Genomic DNA, 25,919 nt, shown 5'->3' on the forward strand with positions numbered 1-25,919 from the left:
GTCCATGGAAGGGGGTGGTCAGGAGACTACGGCGTCCACAGTCATCATGATGCTTTGGTACAGCACAGGTCACCATCATCATTGAAGCATTGATATTTCAAATTTGCATTTGTTCCAGTATGGTAATTCAGACATTTCAGAAATTTACACTGGTATGTCACTGACACCTACTAAGGGATGGGGGATAGACACGCCAACTTCACACAAGGTTCTGGTGACGTCATGGGGCTTCACTCCGATTATAAATCGAGAACGTTACCCCATTGAACCGTGTTCATAAGGGTACTAATCCGCATCATTTTTCTTACAGGGTGTCTATCTTGTAGTGGTAATCTGTTTGGTGAATTCTGAGGTAATTATATAATTTTGGTCATTTTTGTTAGGCCTATACACTGATAGTCGCACAAGCACACGTCACGTTTTGAGATGTTTTACTCTAATATTTATCTTTATGGACAACACCAAAACAATCCACCGGTGGCCCTTGCATAACCAGCAGTTTAAATGCATTCAAAATTCAAACGATATAAACTAGGCCCTATCGTCGGTTCTTCTCGGCCACTGCCGTTTGGCCGGCGGCCGTGTTTCGAAGCCACCCCTTGTGGTAAATATATCATTGATTTGCAGCGTTTGTAATATTTCAGAGTATTCAGTTTGTTTGTTTGTTTATTTAAACGGTTGCTCCGTGTGAAGACACTTTATTTGAGCCTCATGGGACCAGGCTCAAATAAAATGCTCAAGCCTGGCTAAAAAGCCTATATAAGCATGTTGGCCTGTATGGAAAGAGAAGTGAGAAACAGATTTGAAGACAAAGAACAAGGAAAAGAAGACCACTCCCAACAAGTTAAGAATTTTACTGTCAGCATTTAGGTCAAGAGAAAGTAAGTGCTTAATCCAATCTCAACTGCCACTGAGGCTAAGTATATTAATTATTTTCCCCGATTAGGTACGCAAAAGTTTTCAACACGAATGGAAGCGTCTACTGATGAACAAAATATCAGATGAGCCTCGGGTAAGTACTTTACTAAAATCGGTCTAAAATTAATAATGAAAAAGGCTTGATGTTATTAGTTAAACCCAGTTTGTTCTTATGTAATACGAAATAACATTCTAGGTCGGAGATCGGCTGACATTTTTTTTCTGTTTTGACCATTAATAGTGTTAATGTCCGGGGGTCATAGAATTGGACGTATGAAAAGTAATCGAAGAAAATATTACATATTAAATGTCAAGTCTGTAGTAACTAATTTGACATAACACTTTATCCATAAATTTCCTGATGAGATTTTAAATATATTTTACATTATACGGACGGGAGTATACAACATAAAATTGTAATTGGATGATTGCGAGCTCAAGCCCCGGCGGTGCCATCATGTTGTGCTCTTGGGCAAGGCGCTTTACCTTATTGCCTCTCTCTACCCCGGGGTGAAATGGGGAGCTATTATGAATATTGTTCATTGAGCGCCGCCCAAAGGTATGAGCATGCATTGGGATTGTATGGCAGCTGACATATTCCAACGACAGCGGAATAAATGTAAAGCGCTTTGGTACATGTACACATGTGAAAGGTGCTGTATAAATACTAACATTTATTATTTATCTATTTATTTATTTATTTATTTATTTATTTATTTATTTATTATATTTTTATTCATTTATATTTATTTATTTATTTATTTATTTATGTATTTATTTATTTAATATATATTTGTTTATTAATATTTATTGATTATTTTTATTCATTTATTTATTTATTTATTTATTTATTTATTTATTTATTTATTTATTTATCTATTTAATTAATTAATTAATTAATTAAATAACTACTTAATGAATGAATGAATGAATGAATGAATGAATTAATTAATGAATGAATTAATTCATTTATTTACTTATTTACTTATTTTATTCAGTTATTATTAATTTTATTATGTTATTAATATTATTAGACAATGGACACTGAGATGTCACAACTAAACACCAACGAAAGGTCCAGAAACTTTATTAAAGGATTAACAAATTCTGGTGAAGATCACGATGATGAAGTCAGAGACAAAACAGATGACACAAATAGCGTTGTGAATGACAACAAAAAGGTCACCATGGTCACAATCCACGACGTCGGTGATGAAACTAATAACGATGCTGACAACATTGACACGGCTGGTGGCGCCAGTAAAATTTTGAATGACAATATCGCTGAGGGTAATATTGCAGCTGAAAAAGTCACAATGGTCACTATCCACAACGTTGATGATGACACTCTCGATGTCGACGATAACACTCTTGATGGCGCCAATAGCGAGACTGATGGCGCCAGTAAAATTTCGAATGACAATATCGCGGCTGATAACATTGCTACTGACAACGCCTGTGACAGTGTTGCCGATAACCAAGGTAGCACTCTTCATGTCGACGATAACACTCTTGATGACGCCAATAGCAAGGCTGGTGGCGCCAGTAAATTTTCGAATGACAATATCGCGGCTGATAACATTGCAACTGATAACGTCTGTGAGGGTGTCGCCGATAACCATGATAACGCTCTTGATGCCGACGATGACACTCTTGATATCGCTAAATAGCGCGGCTTGTGGCGCCAATCATGGTATTGGGGCCAAGCGAGTTGTTACACGGTGTACGGAATGTGCTGGTATATGATGCACAGAAAACCCACACATGCGCAGCTCAATATTCGTAACGCATAATATAAAGCTGTCTATTTGGATGGTAGGGTAATTAAACACTTCATTTATCCGAATTTAAAAATACTATGGGGTGTTGGTGGTCTAATCTCTGGTCACGATTTAGTTCTGGTGATGTTTAAATTTGAAGAGGGATACTCTCTATCATCCTTATGCAAAACCCACCACAATTAAAACTTAGTTTAATTTTAAATTTCTGTGCTGAAAGTAAGCTTAAACTCCTTTGCCTTTTTTGTCACCAGCACATTATGATCTGATTTTCGAATAACGATACTGGTTTTATGACGACTTTTACGTTACTGAATGAGTGCCTCTGTTAATTTATGTCTGATTACTGAGCTGTGGCAAACTGTGATATTTTAACGGAGTTAATTGTAATTATGTACATGATGTAAAAAAGTAGCAAGTTTGAGCTGAAACAATGAACAAAATGATTTAAAAAGTTCAGCAGCAATACTGTATAGTCTTTACTGTAAATTTCCCTGCACAATTTAATGATCTGTGGCAAACTGTGATATTTTAACGGAGTTATTGATAATTATGTAAAAAACAAACTAGCGAGTTTGAGTTGAAAAAATGAACAAATTGATTTAAAAAGTACAGCAGTAATGTTGTATATTTGTCACTGTAAATTTCCCTGCACAAAATGATGTTTAAAATAGAGTATTGTATACATTTCTTTCACTGACTATTGTATACATATGTATCTTCGGGATGGACACTGTAATATTGTATACAACACGTGACTGAGGAATGGGCGTTGTAATGTTTTATAAATATGTGATTTAGGGATGGACACTGCAATGTTATATAAAAGATGGCTTAGGAATAGGTACTGTTTTATCATAACATATGACTTAGGGATGGACACTGTAATATTGTATACAACATATGACTGAGCGATGGGCACTGAAATGTTTTATAAAACATATGAATTAGGGATGGGCACAGTCATGCTGAATAAATCATGACTTTTGCACTGTAATATTGTATACAACATATGACTTAGGGACGGCTTTAAAACCTATCGACAGTTTCTATTGTTTGGAAAAATGTGGTTCAACTGATAGATCTGTAAAGGCAGCAGCGGTCTACAAGTGATTTTGAAACCACAACTTAACTTATTGTCCTCCTCATATCTTCTTCGCCGTCTTCTTTTTCTTGTTTTATTTTTTTCTTCTTTGTGTTTTATTTTCTTCTTCCTTCTTATATTTCTCTTTTTAGGCCAGTCAAATATATAATCACCTACCACTAACTGCAACAGAATTCATTTCACATGCGTCCATCCACAGATCCTGTGGTCCATTTCTCACAAGCTCACACAAAAACATATCAAAAGTCCCCGAAAAATCAAAGCAGTGGAAAATTGCCTAATTTGCATAAATCCAAAAAGGGGTTGAAATTTTAGAGTTTGTCAAGTCTTGTTAAAAACCATAAAAATCAAGAAATGTATCCGATGTACAGTTCTTGAATTATAGGGGAAAAGTTACTGTCATACCACAGGAGACAAAAATGAAACATTCTCTGATTTTAATAAAAATGGTCTCATATTGCACCGCTTGCAAAAACATTTAAAAAAGAATAGTTTGCCATATCTCAGGTGGTTTATTACCTTGGTGAAATGGGCAAAATTCATTTTTGCCTCAGGAACAATTTGAGACTGATTTGATAAAAATGACAGCATTTTCAATTGTGGACACATTTGGAGTGTGGACCCCAAAATTAGACCATTGACCTTTTTGCTTGTACCTCAAGAACTGTATGTCGATGTCGGAGACAGGTCAAACTATACTTGATCTGAATCCTTTTGATGAGAGCAATACATTGATATGGTTTTTAATGCGCCCTCCTTTCCGAAATATCATGATCTGAGTTTTATTGATGATAACCTTCATTTCCCAGTTCAAACAAAATTCATGGAGAGAGGCTATGTGTTTCTTGAGTCCACCGACTGTATCAGCCCTAATAACAATGCCATCGGCATACTAAAGTGAGTTGATGTCTGTGATATCAGGGTACAATTGAAATCCATGAGCACCGTTATTATCAAGAAAGTTTGACAATTCTGAAATAAAAAGAGCAACTTGTAATAAGCTAAGTAGACAGCCTTGCTTGAGTCCAGTAGTACATGTTAAAAATTCAGAAATAATATTTCCTTCGCGAATACAGGCTTTGACGGTTTTGTTTAAGCCTGTCAAAATGTTCTTCATTTTACCTCTGATTCCAACAGAGATTAAGGTCAATGGTGGTGTTTCAATATTGGGCCGCTGTATTTTATTCTGTATGTATATAAATGCAGTGAGCAGATTTTTAGATAACTACCCAGTTACTACCATTCTGAATAAAGCCATTCTATGGTGGTAACTTGGTAGTAACTGGATAGTTGTCTGAGAATCTGCGGGGCTTTCTGCTAAGTAATATTAGCGTCCATCTCTCATTAAAGTTGGAAACTTGGAGGAAGTTATGAATGAAAAGCTTGGTCATGGAGTAGAATGGTTTAAAGTTAACACACTCTAGAAATTCTAGTTGTGAAAGTTGTGAGACTGGCGGAAGGCGGTTCTAGACCACGTGGTCGTGGGGCCTCAAGGATATAGTGAACTTGGGGAAATCACAATGAATATTTCCTTGAGAAACAGCGCAATGATATTTGTAGACCGCAGTTTTGATCAAAGATTTTATAAAAACAATACTGGCCGGTTATTGTTTGAAGAACACACTTGTCGCAAAAGTTCATTGCCCAATGCAAAATGTGTACCATTTTTAAAAATTAGTTAATTACTTTTTATGCCTCTGACATGATAATAGCCATAGATAACATTGACAAGAAGGGAAGTCCTTCATTATAGCGATTCTGTTCAATCTTTATTGCACCGTGTCACCCTCCTTGACACAAAAAAGGTATTGTTTCTGGCAACACTTTATGTCTGTATTTAGACCTAAATTTCCCCTTCAGTTTGCGCATGGTTAACGTTTTACTTCCTTGTATGCATTTGAAACAAAATCATGGCAATGAGCAGACGTAATGGTTTCCATCGGGAGACGTTGGTCCTTCTATATTGCACCATTTTTATAGGAACAACCGGTAAGTAAATCACGAGGTGGTACAGGGTGTGTCAAAATGATTTATACGCATTAGTTCGATTATAAAAGGAAACTTTATACGTAGCTTGAACATTTAAGCTGGTTCGTGACTGCGGTGTTCCAGGCAGGGCTTAAGGTGGTACCACACCCTCTGATACTACACTGGAATTTTAGTGACTCAAGAAAAGCGATACGTTATTTATGATAAGAAAAGAGGTACCGCTAGGATGTATCTCATTTCTTAACATATATAATGAAATTTCAGTGAAGTAATTAGATTCCTTGCCCATATACTATATACATAAATTTTGTAACCAGTTTAGTTATTTTTTGAGAAAAATGCATAATTAGTCACAAAATTTATTAAGGGTGTAGTATCACCTTTACCCACTTCTTATTTAATACGCTTTTTTTTATCTGTTCTCCTTCCAATACTGCCCAGTCGTTATTGGTGTTGTTATATTGTTGTTGTTTTTTTACTAAGATATTCCTTGATAATTGACGCATTTTCACACCGTTCTCTTTTTCCATTTTTATAGTGTATTCTCAAGATTGGAAAGAATACACAACCGACGTCGATACACCGACTCCCATCGGTAACTTAAAATTTGCTAAATAAAACAGTGTTAAACTATTAAAACAATTTTAACTGACTAAGAATGAGAATAAACGATAGGATGTCTTGTTTATACTAACCTGTACAGTGTGATAGACGACAAAGGCCCAATATTTTATCGTAGTGGATGCCGGCGCAGCCGGCATTCACTATTCAAAATATTGGACCTACCTGTCGCCTATGGCAAGTATATTGCAGAATAGAACAGAAAAACCTGGTTTTTCGATCTAGGTTTATTGGCCGAGATACCTGGTTTTTCGCCGATAAACTTGGTTTTTCAATCGACAAACCAGGTTTTTCGATTGTCATAGTTTTTTGAAAAAAAAACCCAAGAAAAAAACAACCAACAAACAAAAAACAAACAGCTTTCTCGGTCGAAAACCAGGCTTATCAAAATGACAATCGAATTCGAAAATCCTTGTTTTTCGATTGAAAAACCAGGTTGATCAAAAATACTATGACAATCGATTATTGAAAAAACAAGTTAGTATCGGCAAAAAACTAGGTTTCTCGATCAATAAACTAAGTATATCACGGCAAAACATGGTGTTATGTTGATGAAAAAATGTATTTCCTACCACAAATAGTATTTTAGTAATAGAATTTATGCATGAGTGATATAAAACAATTATTAACTGTCTTAAATTCGTGTAATGGTCGTAATATAATCACTCGGTGAAAGATGTATTGATCCATTCCACTCGCCGTTCCGGCTCGTGGAATGGAACAATCCATCTTTCACCTCGTGATTATATTTCGACCATCACATTCATAGACAGTTAATATTTGTATACTATCACACGGTAGATGATAGTAAAAATGAAAATTTCTATCGTTTATTTTTTAAATCGCCATAAACAATTTTATTATCCGGAGTAAATTTTTAGTTTTCTGTTCCTTGTTCATGTTAGTGTATTAGGTCAAATAATTAGGAAAAGGCAGGCGATTTTTAAAATTCTTTTTACTTCCTTCACTATTTCACTCTATTTCATAGGTGGCATCAGATCCAAGTCGGCAATTTCGAGAATTGAGTTTTTACCATTATTATCTTGCTTAGTGCGTAAGCCTACTGGCCGGGTTTACTGGTGTTGAAATCCAGAAGTCACTGGTATATTTGAACACAGAACTTTTAATATGTCCATTTGCTTATGTTTTTATTGTTGTCGCTACTTGCATTTGCTTATAATTTTAATGTCATTATTGCCGAGTTTGGGCTAATAGGAACAAATTATAAACATCTTTAAGGTATATATACTAGTATATACGGTGGGAACAGCTAACTAAAAACAGTGCGGAACTTGTTGTTTACTCTAGACCGCAGGAGTTCTTTTTACGTAAATGAGCTCAAGTAAAGCTTTGTTCTTTTCAAATTTAATATTATGAGATGTTTGCTCAATTTTTATTGCACTTTTCTTTGTCAATTGAACAACGGTACAACTTGCATGCATTGGGCTATCCCTGTTGAAATGCATACACCCCCTATGGATGACATGACTTTAATCTTACACACAGGGTGTGTAGATTTTAAACGGAGTACCCATTCAGGAAACCTCATTTGAAATTCACACTCCCTTTGTTGAAGATTAAGGTAATGTTTTCCATAGGTGGGTGTATGGATTTCAACTGGAATAGCCCTTGTGCAATGAGAAATGGTAAGGTAAACGTGACTGGTATTGACTCGTGATCGAGTTAATATTAGTCACAAACAAAACGGTTATGTGTAAGACAAGTTGCCAGAAACGTTAAATGTCGAGTTACATAAAGGGTATATTATTAAAGGGTTCAAAACGTTTAAATGACATTCAATAATATGTTTGAAAACATTGTAACATAGTGTTATTTAGGTCTAATGTTGACAAGCTATTTTACAAAACATAAATATTTTAGGGTAACATTTTGACAACATTTTCAAATTAGTGTTATTGTTATTTTTTTTAAACATTTGTATGATATATATATAACACTAAATATTGAAAAAGTTTATGACAAAATGTTTACTTATGTGAACTTTCGGACTTGCAAACGCTAAGCCCTTTTTTAAAAGCTAATCTGATTGATCTGGATGAGTGTCACAGGACGAGTTGTTGTCTACAAAGTCTTGTGACCAGATGTTACGGTAGAATAGTGTCAGGTCGTGTCGTCCTTTGTCCTTGTTTAAGTTGTTGGGGGTACCATGGATATTGATAGCCTCCCTGACTCCTCTTCCACCAGTTGAAGTCCTGATCTAGTACCTCACCTTGTTGCAGTCCATATTCAAGTCCACTTGACGTTTAATATAATAACATGTTCACAAAAATCAAAACTAAAACTAAAAACATTGCAACCACTTGGAAGAATATGATGATTTCTATTAATAGAATACTACATCAATGCTCCCCGGTAGAAGTCATTTGGATGATTCAGCAGTGGCGAAAGTTTCAAAATGGTCCTTGATAGTGATTTCAAGACAAGTCAAAGTTCAAGTGGCGTCAGTATTTGCAAATGCCCAAATTTCTTGCCTTTACCATCATGCAAACCTGATTGTAAAATTACTGTTACATACCTTATACTCTTTTTGAGTTGTGGTCTGTTCTTTCAATCTTAGTGTAAAACTATTTGAAAATCAATAACTTTATCGATAAATGGGATCAGCTAATCACGAGCCAAAGTTGTCCATGTAAAATCAATTCTAGAAATACAAATTATAATCCTACCAAGTTTCATCAAATATAAAAAATTAGACACGCGCATGCTCAAGAATATGCCAAGGCTTGCCAAGAACATGTCACGAACATGTCCTGTTTTCGCTAACAACGGGCATGAATTTTCGTGAATTTAGGAATGTTTAATTTGCCGTTCATTCTCACACATGACCATTCATGCCTATGCGTTTGCATGTTTTTTTGTGTCATGCGTTTGGTCAGAGCCTTGACATGTTCAGGGGCATGAACTCATGGACTTCTATGCGCATGAATTTAGTTATTCACGGGCAAATCAGGGCATGGATCTTGGTCAATGTCAAATTATCTCTACTTCCATTACTCCAGTAAAAATACGACTTTACCCAAAACATGCCTTCCTATGTACGCCTCAAATGATTGAATGTACCACTAATCCCGACGATTTACATTTCAGATTATAGCTATGCTGTGACGTCACCAAGCCCTGATTGTTCTTTTGGTAAGTTATAAACATCTTCCAAAACAAAATTACCCCCCTTAAATAATGGCCATTTTTCTTAAACCGTTGACTGTATGCCAAATTTGGAATATGCAGTTGAAGCAGAATTTACTTCTGCGCATTATCGTCAGCCGTTTCACATACTGACGTATTTGCAAAATACGCATATTGAGAAAATTGAATTTGAAAATTTAGCGATTTTCATTTGGTGCATAATCTTGATTGAAAGATTATTGACAATTAAAACTTTGGTAAAAGTAATGCAAATATACCATATGTTCAATGTAATTCACTTATCAATGTCAGAGCATAACTTATTCTGCAAAATATCAATATTAAATAAAATACGTCGTGCAAATACGTCAATATGTGAAATAGTTGCACAATTACGTCACTATGTGAAAAGTACAAAACAGCAATTTGTCCGTACAACGGCAAAGTCGCGCAAATAAATCGCGCAAATATATCACTGTGTGAAACGGCAAATTCTTCAAATTGCAGATACGACAAACTGGGCTTGCGTAGTATAGGTTATCGGCAAACACGTCGTGATACAGACAGGGTTTGCAAATACAACACAATTCTATCAATTAATATCTTACTAATTAAGCCACTTTGAGGAATGGTTTTTTTGTAAATATATAGAGTAGAACATAACAAACTAATATACCAATTTTCTCAAAAATGTCGTACGTCCGTATGTGATACGGCCGACGTTTTGACAAACCATTTGTTCCAATATCCTACTATTGATGTCGCAGCGTACATTTAAATGAAAGTAACTCAAGATATGACAGATACAGCAAAATCCTTTTGCCTTGTATTCAGTACACTGATTGGGAGGAGTTCACAATTAACAGATGTAAGCCTTCTTGGTCCACTTCTTGTGACCTTCTTGGTCACAGAAGACATTGAACTTGTATTGTTTTAATATAGGGTTAATATGTTTGTAGAAAATCGGAGCCAGGATGCAAAAGTTACTAAAAGTTAAAGTCGTCAGTTGCGACACTTTTTAAAAAGCGCTGCTTGAAAAACAATAAAATACATAAGAAATATATTTCTTTTGTATATTATTGTTTTCAAGTGGTGATATTTAATAATTTATCATTAAAAAATCGTATCATCACAACTAATGTCATTTTTTAGTCGAGTTTTTGGCAATTAATTAATTAATTAATTAATTAATATACTTAATTTGCATAAAACAATTAAAATAGTGTTTCTAGATTTAAATGTGCTTTTCTCTGTTATGAATGTTGGACCGCATGTGCAACTGGGGACAGTTCTAAAATTAATTAGGAATGGACTTAACTGGTCTTGCACACTTATTAACTCTGAGGGAGTGCAACAAACCTAAAACATTGTGTTATTAATATAGGTAACCATGTTAATTAGGCTTATGAATATTAATTAGCTTCGTCCGAGATTTGAATATTTTTAATTTTTCAACAATACTGTCCCTACTATGGTCATATTGTGATATTTTAGGTTTATTGTACAGATCTCATCAAGAGCTTTAATTTGAGCCCACAACCAGCTCCATGGGTCGGTCGTTCCTAGTTGAAGTTATGACTGTCCCCGTTTGAAATGTAATCCGCCACCTAAAATCAGTTACCATGGCAACCTTACTCATTTTTTTTTCAAAATGTGCATTTTCCCATGCCAGCTTTCTCATAATCAAGTTTCAACTGTTTTGGACAAGTAGAAAGTGTAAAAACCAGAATTACCTAACTACCTCCTTAAAAGGGCATTTCGTGATCCACAGCCTCATCCCCCACTTTTCTCAAAAAAGTTGAGATTTTATATCACTGGAAACCTCTGGCTACATAATGTTTATGTACAAAATATTTCTTGCAGATTAATTCGTTTAGCAAAGATATCGTGAATTTGAATTTCGTTCTGGTGCACCAGAACGAAATTACAACGTATTGTCTATGGAACAGTGTAATACACATAATCATGCATAACTCGCAGACGCAATATCGGAATCAACTGAAATTTTGGGAATATGCTTTTTTCGTGGATATGTACTGAAAAATGTCATAAAAAGAGGATGCTAGGATCACGAAATACTCCTTTAAGTAAATAATGACAACTGATGCTAATAATGATTTTTTTTTATTGATTATTGCATGTTTTGACGGGGTTTTGACATCCTTCAAATTTAAGAAACAAGAAGATTAATCCAATGAGCGCAGAAACATTTTCTTCCATGGACACTGAATACAAGGCAATGGAACTTTGCTACAACTTTCAAATCTTGAGAGTTATTTGCAACATTAATATTGGGACCATTGCAACACATGCGGTGTCATAATTATAATGCCCAGAAATAAATTTTGCTTCGACTGCATATTCCAATTTTGGCATACAATCAACCACATTTGGTTGATGTTTACTACGTTACAACGATTCATTTTTTATAAATGCCACATAACCTGACTCAAGGCCAAAAGTAACAATTTTAAACTGAATATACGGAGCTTGTTTTATCTCAGAAGTACACTAATTCTTCTCGAATCCAGATGGTACGTCGTCAGTTACACTTGTTGATGTTACCAGTACCAATGCCACAATTACATGGAGTCATCCAAATAGTGTCAACAATGTTAACAACTATCAGGTATTCTTTGATCGTATAAAGAGTTGTTCCGTAAAGTAATCATGATAACGCATTAATAAACATCCCAACACTAACCCTAACTAGCCTTTCTGAAAGGCACGTTGGTTATTTTCCCACATAAATATTGTATCATTAAAAATACCCAGTGGTAACTGCTTGGTCCAATCTCTTAAAACACATAGTGCGCAGACTTATGTTGTCCCTCATATGAAAGGATTGCATGTTCGTGTCCTGTAGTTAATACGTTGTGTCATGTATTTGAATTTACTTCAGGAAACTTGAAACTAACACAAACTATGTATCATAATTATTTAAAACAGATTTCGTACTACAAAAGAGAAAGCCAAACTGAGGAGATTAAAACAAGAAGGATAAACTCTGATACAACATCTTACCAACTAGACGGTTTGCAACCTGTGTCCGAGTACGTAATCGAGGTTTATTATGCCGTTTTGTCATCCAATGATATTCTCCAACTTGGTGTGATTTGCATTACTACCTTAAATGGTAAGATACTCTCATACTAACCTTCTTACTATTTCTATCGTTGAGTCGACAGTGCTTAAAGTAACATCATTACATCAACATTTGGTGTTGCATCAAGGCTGCTGGGAGATAAGTCGTTGGTAGCTCCGGGGATAGCGGGATACTCAAATTTGGTATGGATAGGAAGGTGCTTAGAAGAATAACTTGGTTAATCGCTAGAGCAGTTTCTTGAGAACTTTAGATCCATCCTAAAGCCGAAATATTTTGTCAAGTTTAAAGCAAGTTTACACAGCTTGTTCTTGTTCTTTAATCTTATTGATGCGATATCGGTGTATTACAAAGACGGTTTTACAGATTCTTATTTTCTTTTGTTTGATTTAGATGTGTACGTTGCCGATGTGAATGAGCGAAGCATTGAGATTGGATGGTATGAGAATGGAAACTACGGACAATATTTGGTAAGACCTTTGGTTGTTTTTAGGTAGGGCGTGACCTCATTGTTAGAATATTCTGATACATAAGGACCGGTTCAATTACCGACCCGGGACCGGTGACAACTGGTGGACCATTCGCTTGAATAAATAAGAAATGAGTCTGAGTTTATTACAATACCTGTTCAGGGTTTATTTATAAATGGGTAACATAACAATGAGATGGGAGAAGGGCGTTATGCCCTCGGTTCCGTGTATAAAGAATCAAACCTATCCAAGTATTATCGCAGTCAGTTTGGAATAAAGTAGGCTGAAAATCCATGACTGTCCTAATCCGACCCAGTTACATGCAAATATGTGTCATTTGAATTATTTGACACTGATTAATGCCTATCATCAATCATGATGTCATAAAATTACATCCCCATAGAAATAATGTGGCGAAGAATATGTCGCGGATCAATCCCTGGTGAAGCGACTTTGTTGAAAATCAACTTGGACGTTTTTACAAGTACGAAATACTCCGTCCTAAGTTGGGGGGGGGGGGTAATGTTACACCTGTCCATCAGTCTGTGTATGTATATCCCACCAGTTTCGAACATGGTATAGAGTATGTCATGCCTTCCTGCGTAGCCATGTGTCAAATAACTTCACAAAGACATTTTATCGGGTTTTCATAGGTGTTTTACTACCCAGATGGTTATCCAGATCAAGAAAAGGTTGTCCTTGTACACAGCCCAAGCACCGGAGTTACTCTTGAGGGGCTCGAACCCGGCACAGATTATGTGATTGAAGTAAGAGGTCAAACTGGACAGCTGATTGAACATTTAGGTGCTACCGTTGCCATAACCAAAAAAGGTATGATCGGATAATTATGTCGAGGTACATAGTGTCCATTTATATTGTGATGTGCCCTGAGTAATTTAATTTGATGATTTATCTTTGTTTACAAAGTTACATGAGTGATGACATTTTGGGAATTCCCTCTCAAATTGAGCAAAACAAGCTGAATGATATCTAATTTGGAATATTTGGAAACCCCCTGAAAATTGTAAAGTGATTTCCCCTCAGGATGATGTAATGGGATTCCCCCTCAGGAAATGATGTCATGTGAAAGGTTAATGTTATAATTAAGACTTTGGAATTCCCAGATTGAGCATAATGTGAAGGCAGTAAATGGCCCAGAATAGAATGGGGTTTTTCCCAAGCTTGGTATATAATAAGAAAATGTAAACAATGATTCACAGTTGATAGTGTTGATCTGGGCTATGCTTACAGTCCAATTCCTTGAAAGAAAGGAAATTACAAACCAGAAATATTTTATGTAGTCAAAATACTACTATTTACCAGTGTTGTCGGAGAAGATCTAGAATACGTCAAAGAACGTTATTCTTCCAAGAAAGGAAATATATTCTTCTGTCGACTTGCTGAAGTCTGGTATTTTGATTCAACGCAACTGTCAAAATAAGTGGGGACAACTGCATCGCAGTCCTGCTTCCTGAAGATATTGTGTGAAAGGTGGAAATAGCACCAAATTTGGAGAAAGCAGCGCAAGGAGTTAAATTTGGAGAACTGCGCAAGGAGTTTAGCATAGGAGAACTGCACAAGGAGTTTAGCATAGGAGAACGGCGCAAGGAGTTTTGCATAGGAGGACGGCGCAAGGAGTTTAGTATAGGATAATTGTGCAAGGAGTTGTAAACGTGTTTGGAGAACACCAATTTCGTGTAAGGATTTTATACGCAAGGAGTTATCAATGCAAGTGTACAAAGGACTTCGCTGATTGTCGCAGGACAAGTGAATAGGGATATATTACATCAGTCGTCCAGAACATTACAAGAACTTTATGATCACCAAGAAGAAGAATGCTGGCTAAGTACAAAATAGATAAAGAGTGATTATATTTGATTAATGTATATGTGCATTTGTAGTCATTATATTGTACCAAACGAAACTTGCTTTCAATTAAAGCCTTAGATTTTGTTAGCTTAAACGAACAGTGTATTTGTGTTGTGCATTCGTGTGAGTTCGGGTAAAAGGTGATTTTGGCCTTGAGTCAAGTACGACTCGTAACAATATGCCCTTTATATTCCACAACATGGGAAGAGGAAACAGGGACGGCCGCGCACACTGTACTAAACAGTATATCCAGCACCTCCTTGGAGATAATGAAGGGGATGCTGCAGCCAAACAAAATTGTTTCGCTTGTCCAATATCGCAATAGTTGGAGAAAGCTTGTAGTCGCCTGCTCCGCAGCCGACTGATGATGATGTCCCAATTAAAAATTCCTGAAAATTTAACTAAAATCACACAATTTATAGGGAACATGTGGCGTAATCTGTTGCCTATATATCAGTACAAATTATGTTCCATTCGGTCCAGTGGTTACGAAGAAACAGATGCTTATACAACGTATGTCACAATGAAGTTCATTCCAAGTTTGGCCATGAAGTCCTTTGCGTATTTTTACCGGGACTTAACTATATAATAAGGCGTATAGATTGTTTATGTTTGTTTATCGGCGCTCTTATGTTCTCATGACAACCACTACTCATGGCCTACATGTGAAATTTTTTTATAATATTTGTAAGCAAATTTCCATGGATGTTCCTATGACGATTGTCTTGTTAATTTTTTTCAGAATCATCGAGTCCCATTGGAGTTAGTGTAGGTGTCGTTGTTGGTCTCATCTCCATTATCGCCACGATTGTTTTCTTTTTGTGGTGAGTTAAAACACACCGGCAGTTAAAGCCATAATGTGTGATTTGCTCCGCATCGACATCAATTTATCTTGAATTTCTACATTTTGCATGATTGTAATGCAAAATGGTGTACTAAGACACAACGTGAAAGACTAAGCCTAAGTGATTGAATTACAGCAGAATTTTTTCTTTTATATTAAAACCGGTTTTATTCGCCAATTTCCACATAAAGCCCCAAACGTTTAGTGACTAAGTAGTGTTCTTTCATTTTAACGCATTAGGCCCAGTACCTCCTTGATAGTTGTTACTTGGAATCATTGTATAATCATTTTGTCAAGGAATAACAAAATTTGACCGAAATTGTACATTATACTATGGGCGAATCTGAACTTTTTTTACAAAACTGATTTAAAACGAGTTGTTTCTATGGCCAAATTTAGCGTAGAACACAAATCCGTCAAAATGTTTGACCTCCGATGACGTTTGACCCCCCTACTATTCAAACATTCAAAATGGCTGCCAAAATAACATATTTTTGCTTGTTTGTGGCATTTTTTAGTAGATACATAGCTTCAACGTGTCTTTTATATGTTTTGGGGGTTGAGGAACACAAATTTGACACGTTTGAGATGATTATCTGTACCTTGTACAAGTTCAGTCGCCAAAAATTCGAAATGGCCGCCAAATTGACGTCATTTTGCTTGTAATAGTATATTTTAGTAGGTACATGACTTCAAATAAGTCTTTTTCATATGTTTTTGGATTTGGGAGCACAACTTTGACACTTATAAGAAGAATTGGAGTGCCCTGTACGAGTTATCAGTTGCCAGAAATTCAAAATGGCTGCCAAAATGACGTCATTTTGCTCATTTTGCACATTTTGACAGATACATGGCTACAAATATGTATTTATCAGATGTTTTGATGTTGGGGGAACATAAATTAGACACTTTTAACATAATTAGCAGTACCATACACGAATTATGAGTTGCCAGCATTAAAATATCATCCAATTTTGTTGAAGAAAACTGCTAAATCTACTTCTCTAAGGAGTAGAAAATAAACAGGATTAGTTCACGTGTGCTTATATGGCATGTCATTGCATTTGTAATTTTTACTGTGAGCAACCTGCATTTTGTATTTTACACTAGGATATTTTTCAACAAAGTATCAACATCTGCTGACATGTTTGATTCTGGATACACCGCATTTTGAATGGATTGTCTCAGTTCTTCGCACGAAATTTTCACCACTTTCTACAATACAAACGTCAAATTTAGCAAATTCTGCTTCATATTCTAGATTTTTCACTTTTGTCGACATGGCTGTCTCTGTCATCTATTCCCAGGAGATCCATCAATGGGAAAATGAAAGCACCAATTAGCTGAGAATAGTTTTCAATGCATGAACCGATCGTTCTGTATGTATATACGTGGACACCGTCTGCCAAAACTAACTTATTTGAGTTGATATCAACGACAACATCAAAAAGTCTATGATGGACACTGTCGACGACACATGGGTTCCTTCGCAATCTCAGCAATCCTAGCAAATCTATTTGATATGAACCATTTGAAGCCAGTATGGTCGATACCTTATGTCTCCAATCTCCATCCATGAAGTTTATTCATTGTAGAGGGATATGGAGTGAGCTGCATGACTTGGAGATAGTAGCTTTGAAATCGCAATAAGGGCCCATGTATGGACACTATAGATCCAGGTGAGGTAAACACTTTCTCTACGGCAGTTATGTTTAGCAGCTTCTGAACTCCAATTTTCTGTTCAATCTGCGCATTGTAGCAAGTGGTGGGTCCACGTCGATCAGTTCAAACCCGTCAGACATTCACAACACTTATTAGCAATATTGATCAACGCAATGCTGATAAAAATGGAAATGGGCAAGAAGTTCTGATACTGTTTCAGATGCTAAGGAGATATATAGTCCAATTACCCGCAGACGCTTAAAATATCAAAGCGACTAACCCTCGTGAAGAAAACAGAACTGAAAATAAAGAAACTTCTAGATGCATGTACTGTGACACATGATTCTATCTCTAGGGTTACAGTAGCCCAAGATATGTATCAATTGTGACCAGTGAAAGTCGACAGTAGATTCAAATTTTGTGTGAAGAACTGTGACAATCCATGCAAAATGCAAAGAAACCAGAATCAAACTTGTCAGCAGATATTTATGCTTTAGGAAAAATATCCTAGTGTAAAATACAAAATGTAGGTTGCTCTCAGTTACAATTACAATGCAATGACATGCCATGTAAACACATGTAAACTAACCTTGCTTATATTTCTACTGCTTAAGAAGTAGATTTCAGCCGTTTTCTTCAACAAAATTGGATGATATTCAGTGCTGGCAACTCATTATTCGTATACAATACTGCTAATTATGTTTTAAGTGTCTAATTTGTGTTCCCTTACATCCAAACATAGATAAAGACATATTTGTAGCCCTGTATCTTTCAATATATGCTATTACAAGCAAAATAACGTCATTTTGGCGGCCATTTTGAATTTCTGGCAATTGATAACTCGTATATGGTACTCAAAATCTTCTTATAAGTGTTAAAGTTGTGCTCCCAAATCCAAAAACATAAAAAAGACTTATTTGAAGCCATGTATCTATTAAAATATGCTATTACAAGCAAAATGACGACACTTTGGGGGCCATTTTGAATTTTTGGCGACTGAACTTGTACAGGGTACAGATAATTATCTCAAAAGTGTCAAACTTGTGTTCCTCAACCGCAATAATATAAAACAAGACACATTGAAGCTATGTATCTATTAAAATATGCCATAAACAAGCAAAAAGATGTCATTTGGGCAGCCATTTTGAATTTTTGAATAGTAGGGGGGTCAAACGTCATCGGAGGTCAAAATTTTTGGCGGATTTGTGTTCTACGGCAAATTTGGCCATAGAAACAACTCGTTTCAAAACAATTATGGTGATTCGCCCAATCCTATAAGCTTTAAGCTTGGTCAATTTTAATGCACTCTACGCCGTGAATCGATTCTAAATATTATTTTATAACGGTTTTCAATAGCGAAACTGTTAAAGAAAATGATCCAAGGGACATATTTTGGTCCCCCGGAACATTTCATGGAGTAGCTTTTGCTAAACGATATGCCATTACACTAGTATTTAATTGGTATCTGAAAATATTCTTTCAACTGTATGCATAGAAACATTATGTTATACTTTGATCAGCTCGTAATCGGCGGGCCTTATAACATCGCGGATTAATAACAAAATATTTTATTTTGAAAATTGTCTTGTGACATCTCGCCAGAAGCATCACAAATTAATCCAAGCCTTATACCTTGTCTCCTTTCTTTACACACAAAATACAGACCAGACTGGTCAACTAATAGCACTCTTAACGTGGGTCAACTTTTCGGCGTAGTGGTAAAAGCTTAACATTTCCCGCCTATTATGATTTAATCAAAGTATAATATTTATTTATACAAATAGGTATTGGTGTCGTAACTGTAGAACGACAGACGTTACCAGTAGCAACGAGGTGTACGAAATACCAACTATCGAGACAGTCAACAAGGAAACTCGACCATTGCCAAATCCCACTGAAAAGTCCCCAACAGGTGCAGCCAACTTTGGGTACTCCGCAAAGGATGCGGCGAAGCCATATCAAGAATTGATTGCTGATTCTAAAGGCACAGGCCAAAGCTATCGAGGACTTTTAGTTCCTTCACTTGACGCCAGACCAGACAGCGAAACTTATGAAGACATTCCTAGGGCTACTACTGATGATGATAAAAAGTGCGAGAAAATCCAATTGTCTGACCCCAGTAGTGATAAAAGCACTCAAGAAGCATACGAAAATGTGAAAGTTTGAACGAAACATTTACAAAAATTCATGTGCTTTTTCATGCTAAAAAGTATTTCATTAATTGTTTAGCCCCAGGATTCAGCAGCGTTTCAAACCATGTAGAATTCACCATCCCCCCTCCACAGTGTCAACTCACTGGGGGTGGGGGGTGGGTAGGATGGGGGCAACCTTAATTAAGAAAACCCGTTAATCAATATAGTCTGCTGAGTAATTCGAAAATAGTTGTTAATAATTGTAAATAATGCACATCTCACATAAGCCAACCAACACAAAAACCTTTCTAGTTTTCTTCGTACCGTTTTAAGGTCTCACAAAGGTTCACGGCTGTTTTATGTATATAGAATTGGCTTCATTATTAACTAAAATTAAGCAAACTATAGATGGCGCTATTTATCCTAAATCGTATTTCTTCATTTGCAAGGGTTGGGTGATTAATACTGCCATTAAAACAGCTTGGATGGGTGAAACAAGCAACAAGGACATTTTATAAACATATTTCATCAAACAATAAAAGGAATTATTTGTATTAAAAGCTTGAAAGAATAATTTCCAGTAACTAAATAGCGCCACCAATTTTGTCATTAATAGATACATTTTATATCCGAAAAATACTATTAAAGTGAATAATGTTGTTAAAGATGGGAAATTAAAGTTGAGAATGACTCAAAAGCATCTGTATACATTAGCATGATATCACTTTTAGCTGTTTAAGCCTAAAATGTGGTTGTACGCGATGTTTTGTTTGAAAAACTAATAAATGATCCCATCAAACATCCGTGGGTTTCCTGCACACGTTTAAATGTCGACTCTACAAAACAACTTCAGGTTATAAAACGTGTACATACAATGTTTACAATATTTTAAAGGAGAAAAAAAAAACGTTGTTCATCATGTTATTTAAAACTATTAACGTTCGACAGAAAACGTTTTTCAATAAAATATATAACCTATAGCATACTATTCAAATGGAGTCACTCATTTATAACCTCATTTGAAATTCACACTCAATTTCAAGTGGAATAACCCGAGTAATCTACATTCACGTTTTAAATGTCAGAGTTGGTCTTCATATTTTTTGTAATATTTAATGCAAGTAAAAACTCGAATCCCCATGCCGCCAAGAGCCATTACGGGCCCGGGGGTAAAATGAACGCACAGACCCCTTTAAAATTCCTGAACACATGTTGAAGCGGAACATTTTGCTCACAGATAAAGTTTCTCTGAACAACTTCCGCACAAAGTGCAGAAAATTTGCTAATTTCAATGCTAATTTAGCTAAAATAGCTAAAATAATTAAGTATGAACTGAATCGGACAAATGCGCAATTCGAAAGTAGCGACTTAATTGGGACTTATTGGAACAATTTCCACGCGAAGTGCAGAAAGATTGCCAATTTTTAAGCTACATTATCAAATAATGAACGTTTTAGGGCTCTATGCGCGCGAAAATTTGCTGCACTCCCCTTATGTTTTCTAATTGTGGCAAAAGCAGACATAATTCAAGTGAAATATTTATTAGAAAGTGAGAGTCAAAGACTAGCTTGTATTGTTAATGCACGACTCTTATCTTTCTTTTTACGGGCCCGCTACTTTTGTTTGCTTTTTATAGGCCACGCAAAAGACCGAAGAAAATAGACCTTATAATGGACACGTACATATAGAGACCGTAGTGGGCCAGTAAAAAGCAAAGAAAAATACCTTAGACCCGTAAAAAGACCTCGGAGTGCCCATAAAAAGCAAAGAAGAGATCGTCGTCGTGGTCCGATAGGTCATGACTTCTGTCTTGAGCCAGACGGTGGGCTGCGACTAGAAAAAGGCCTGTTAATTGTTTAATTCCATCAGTCCATCTAAGCTTCTGTCTACTTCTTCTACGAATGCCTTCTACGCGACCTTGCATAATTATCTTCTCAATGTTGTCACCATCTCTTCTAGAAATGTGACTTAAATACGCTAGTTTAAAACGATCTATTTTTTGGCACATGGAAGCATGCTCTCCAATTTGGCTTCTTACAAATTCATTGGTCTTATGTTCTTTCCACGATATACTCAGCATCTTCCGCCAGCGCCACATTTCAAAAGCCAAGATCTTTTCCTTATCTGTCATTCCCACCGCCCACGTTTCACAACCACTCAAGGTAATCGGAAAACCAGAGTATCCATAATATGAATCTTGGTAACTTTAGAAATACCTCTGTCTTTCCATATATCTGTCAAAGCAATTGCGGATGATCTTGCCATGGCTAGGCGTCTTCTGATTTCCTGTGAACTGTCCCCTGCATTGTCTATAAGTGGTCCCAGAAAGTTGAAGGTGTCAACTTGTTCCACAACTTCTCCATTCACCTTCACTTGCTGATTTGCATCTCCTCCATAGATCATTGTCTTTGTTTTCTTGACATTGAGATGCAGCCCAAATTCCTCACTGCTTGCTTTTACTCTGTCTATGAGGTCCTGAAGCTCATCTGATGACTTTGCAATAAGGGTGATGTCGTCAGCGTATCTGAAATTGTCTGTCTTTCGTCCTCCGACTGACACCTGACCTGTAACACCAACAAATGCTCTCCTCATGATGTACTCTGCATATATGTTGAAAAGGTACGGTGACAGAATGCATCCTTGAGGAACGCCTTGGCCAATAGTGAACCACTCACTGTCTCCACTCTGTTCTAACAGTGGCTTCTTAGTTGAGATATAATGAGCGAATCAGATCAGTCACATACTCGGAAAACCCAATTTCTTGCATTATTCTCCATAGCTGCCTATGCCGCACACAATCAAATGCATTTGAGTAGTCAATGAAGGAAAGGTATAATGGTTGCTGAACCCTTTCCAGGGCTCATAATTATTGCACAGCCAAGTGTCACCAGCATATGCAGTGTGCTGCCCTCATTGTAATTCTAATTCTGATTATTGAGGCATATGATACAGCTAGGTAAGTGGTCCAGTAGCTTCATTCGTTTTATACGATTTGAAGGCATGTTCTACCAGTTGTGGCCATAACTTTGAAATGGCAGAAGAATCACGGGGAGACGTGGATTGTCTTACTCGATGCAGTAATGTTATTGTGAACTTGATGGAAAGTGGCTATTACAAGTAAGAAATTGTATATTATAATGACCACGTGTATCACAATGCTGATGAGTGTAACAAATGTTTGTACAATATACTATTTTAAATACAATTCAACTACTGTCCAATTAACGTAGAGACCCGGTTTTTAGAATTTACCCCGACAGTCTCTAGTTCAAAGCATTTATCAGTAGCCTTCAAGGTCAAGGAATCGATTTCATTTTCCACTGCGTGACCTCAATTTATTGTCAAAATAAAGTCAGAATTAGATAATAAAAGTCAACATGAAGAAAAACATGTTCAAAATGTTTCCAAAAAAGTCCAATAGAACATTTTCTTTAATGACTTTTTTTCTAACCCATATATTATTTTTTGAAAACAAATAATAACAGTCTCTAAGTTAAATTGAACAGACAGTAGTCCTACTATAGCTTTGGGCTTCGGTGTGCCAGTATTCTCGGTCATTCCCGGTGCTGCCATACACCGTGACCGTGGTCATAGTGGTGATAAGTTCTATTCTATCAGCAGGCTATAGTCATTGTAAATAACAATATTCATATTGGATTTGCTTTAGTGGTTTAGAATTGACCTTATATTATTATTCTTGTTGTGGTTGAAAAGTAATGGATTTCACTGGCTACCTCTAGTACTAGAGCACTAGTACTATAATTAGAGAATAATACAACAGTCTGATTTACTTTTTTAAAAACTGAAAAAATATTCATCTGTTGACTTGCTGGTTTTAATGATTTATTGTTTTTTTCATGATGAAATTATAATGTTTTTTTCAAGGGTGATATGTATTGCGAGGGGACTAGTCATGCTCGCGTGCAAAAAAAAAAACCCAAAAACTGAAAAAAAACCCACACACAAATAAAACGTACACAAAAACGCCCCACACAAACACGACACACACAAAGCGCGCAAATGGGTACTTTTACGGGCAAGCAAGCGATGTAGAGTTGTATATCAGATATGTATGCATATTTTCACGCAAAGGTACATTAATACTAGTCAAATTATATTATGTGTTTTTGTATCTTCAATATCATTATAGTTACAATGTCATATTGTATGATTTAGTTATATTATAATAACAATTATTATTTTTATGATGATTATAATTATCATAATAATTATTATTAGTAATAGTACTTACGAAACAGTACTGTTAGACAACATGTAGCCCCAGCAAGCACAAAACGTGTCACATAAAACGTTTTATTGTCGGGTTATACATGACTTGTATAAATGTTTTACATGTAATAACATTCAAACAACATATTTAAACACATGATGCAAAACATCCTTATAATAATGTTATGTAAGAATTGACAAAATATTTATTCGCAAATGTTTGCCTCACAAAATTGTACAATATTTTGACAACATTTTCAAAATGTGTTTGTATTGGATTTTTTTTCATATCTAAGGTTTAAAAAAATTATGACATTTACATAACCCGTCATTTAATTTAAATATATTAAAACGCTTTGAATAAAACCAAAACATGTTTATAACACGTAATAATGTTTCAAGAACATTTTTGTTATATCTCGTCAAGCTCCTCTATGATTGAGCACTAACAGTACCACTTACTTGGTTATCATTGTTATTATTATTATTATTAGTGTTATTATTATTATTATTATTATTATTATTATTATTATTATTATTATTATTATTATTATTATTATTATTATTACGTCCTTTAAAAGTATGTGAGTGAAATAAGTTAATCTGATACGTAACATAGATAACATACCTAGGTGTTTGTTTGGTTGTTTGTTTTCTTGACAGATTTGGTAGATTAGGTCGTGTTCACACTATGCCTGTTTTGCCCTGGGTCCCGGGTACAACCCGGGTTAGACCCGGGTTGGTTATAAGTGTGAACAGGAAAAAACCTCAAAAAAATCGACCCGGGTCAATTTTTTTCAACCTAGGAAAGAGTAGGTTAAAACCCGGGTCAAAGCCGGGTATGACAATTGTAGTGTGAACAGAAATTCACTGTTTGACCCGCATACTAGAAGTAAACGCAACCATTATCACCCCATTTCTATTGTGTCTGTCTGCACTGGGAAAAGAATGATTCAGTTCTTTGGCAATAAAATCAATAAACATCTATTCCTGAGATAAGAAAGTTATTTTCATGCAAACAAATTACTAGCATTATCGAATCAAGAAGTAACAATTATTTTGTGAGTTTTAACCCAAAACAGAAGCATAAATTACATAAGGTGGAATTAAAAAATAAAAAATTAGCATAGTTAGGCCGGGAGCCTGTTATATATACCGGTAATAGTCAATGACAGAATATGTAGGCCTATACTATACGCCTGCATCATCAGTAGGCTTAGGTAAAATAATCAACCCGGGTCAATTTTCTTTATGAGAGTGGCTATAGTGTGAACAGAGATTTTTTGAACCCGGGACCCGGGTACAACCCGGATTAACTCGGGTCCCGGGTAAATAATTCATATGTGAACATGCCCTTAGTTGGAGGCTACCCACGGGTAATTATCTTAATTGTATTATCCATCGCATTATGTTGTGCAACTGGGATGTTTAAATTCCAACAAGAAAGTCGTACAGAAAAATTATGGACACCAGTTGGATCACCTGCTTTAAAACATCAAGAATTTGTCGAAGAAAAATTCCCGTCCGAAATTAGATTTGCTATATACACTGTGGAAGCTGATAATGTGTTGACAACAGAAGTGTTACAAAAGGTAATAACCAGGAGGCAATGTCCGGTTTTTAATGAAATCCCGCCATGCTCCGTAACATTTGGTTTTCTCAACTAAATTTGAAAGGGCACTTAAACAGTAAAGTGACATGTATGTGCGGTATACTTTAACATGTTTTTTTTTTGGGGGGGGGGGTGGGGGCGTGTGAAAAACAGGGGTCTTTTGTGGGAAAATGCTTAAAAATATGGAATTCTTATGCGGGCGATGCTCAATAACTAAGGTCTTAAAATCATCAAAAATGGGGTGGGGGGGCAGATGCTAACAATTTGGTCTTTGCGGGTAGATATTAGAACAGTAGGACTTTTCAATATAAAAGGTATTGTAAGCACAAATTAACCGGGTTAACCGGGGTGGGATCTTCGGGATGTCGATACCTCGGACATTTTTTTTATTCGCAAGCCACCGAAATTCGTCATAAGTTTGTGTTGTTAAAAGAACAAC

At 35.9% G+C, this 25,919-nt stretch overlaps 1 protein-coding gene and 1 long non-coding RNA gene across 2 annotated transcripts in view; both read left to right on the forward strand.

The window, feature by feature from the left end:
- Positions 1–9,518: 9,518 nt before the first annotated feature.
- LOC140136020 (uncharacterized) lies at positions 9,519–13,956 on the forward strand. Its single transcript, XR_011856597.1, has 5 exons — positions 9,519–9,564; positions 12,090–12,187; positions 12,508–12,694; positions 13,055–13,131; positions 13,785–13,956. It is a non-coding gene; the product is annotated as an uncharacterized lncRNA (long non-coding RNA).
- An 11,261-nt stretch (positions 13,957–25,217) lies between these two features.
- LOC140140736 (uncharacterized) overlaps positions 25,218–25,919 on the forward strand; it is a 30,910-nt gene continuing 30,208 nt past the window's right edge. The window contains exon 1 of the mRNA XM_072162486.1: positions 25,218–25,460. Coding sequence (XP_072018587.1) covers positions 25,218–25,460 — 243 coding nt within the window. The remainder of the gene's footprint in view (positions 25,461–25,919) is intronic.

This window comes from Amphiura filiformis, chromosome 2 (genome assembly GCF_039555335.1).
Source record: "Amphiura filiformis chromosome 2, Afil_fr2py, whole genome shotgun sequence".
Lineage (NCBI taxonomy): Eukaryota > Metazoa > Echinodermata > Ophiuroidea > Amphilepidida > Amphiuridae > Amphiura > Amphiura filiformis.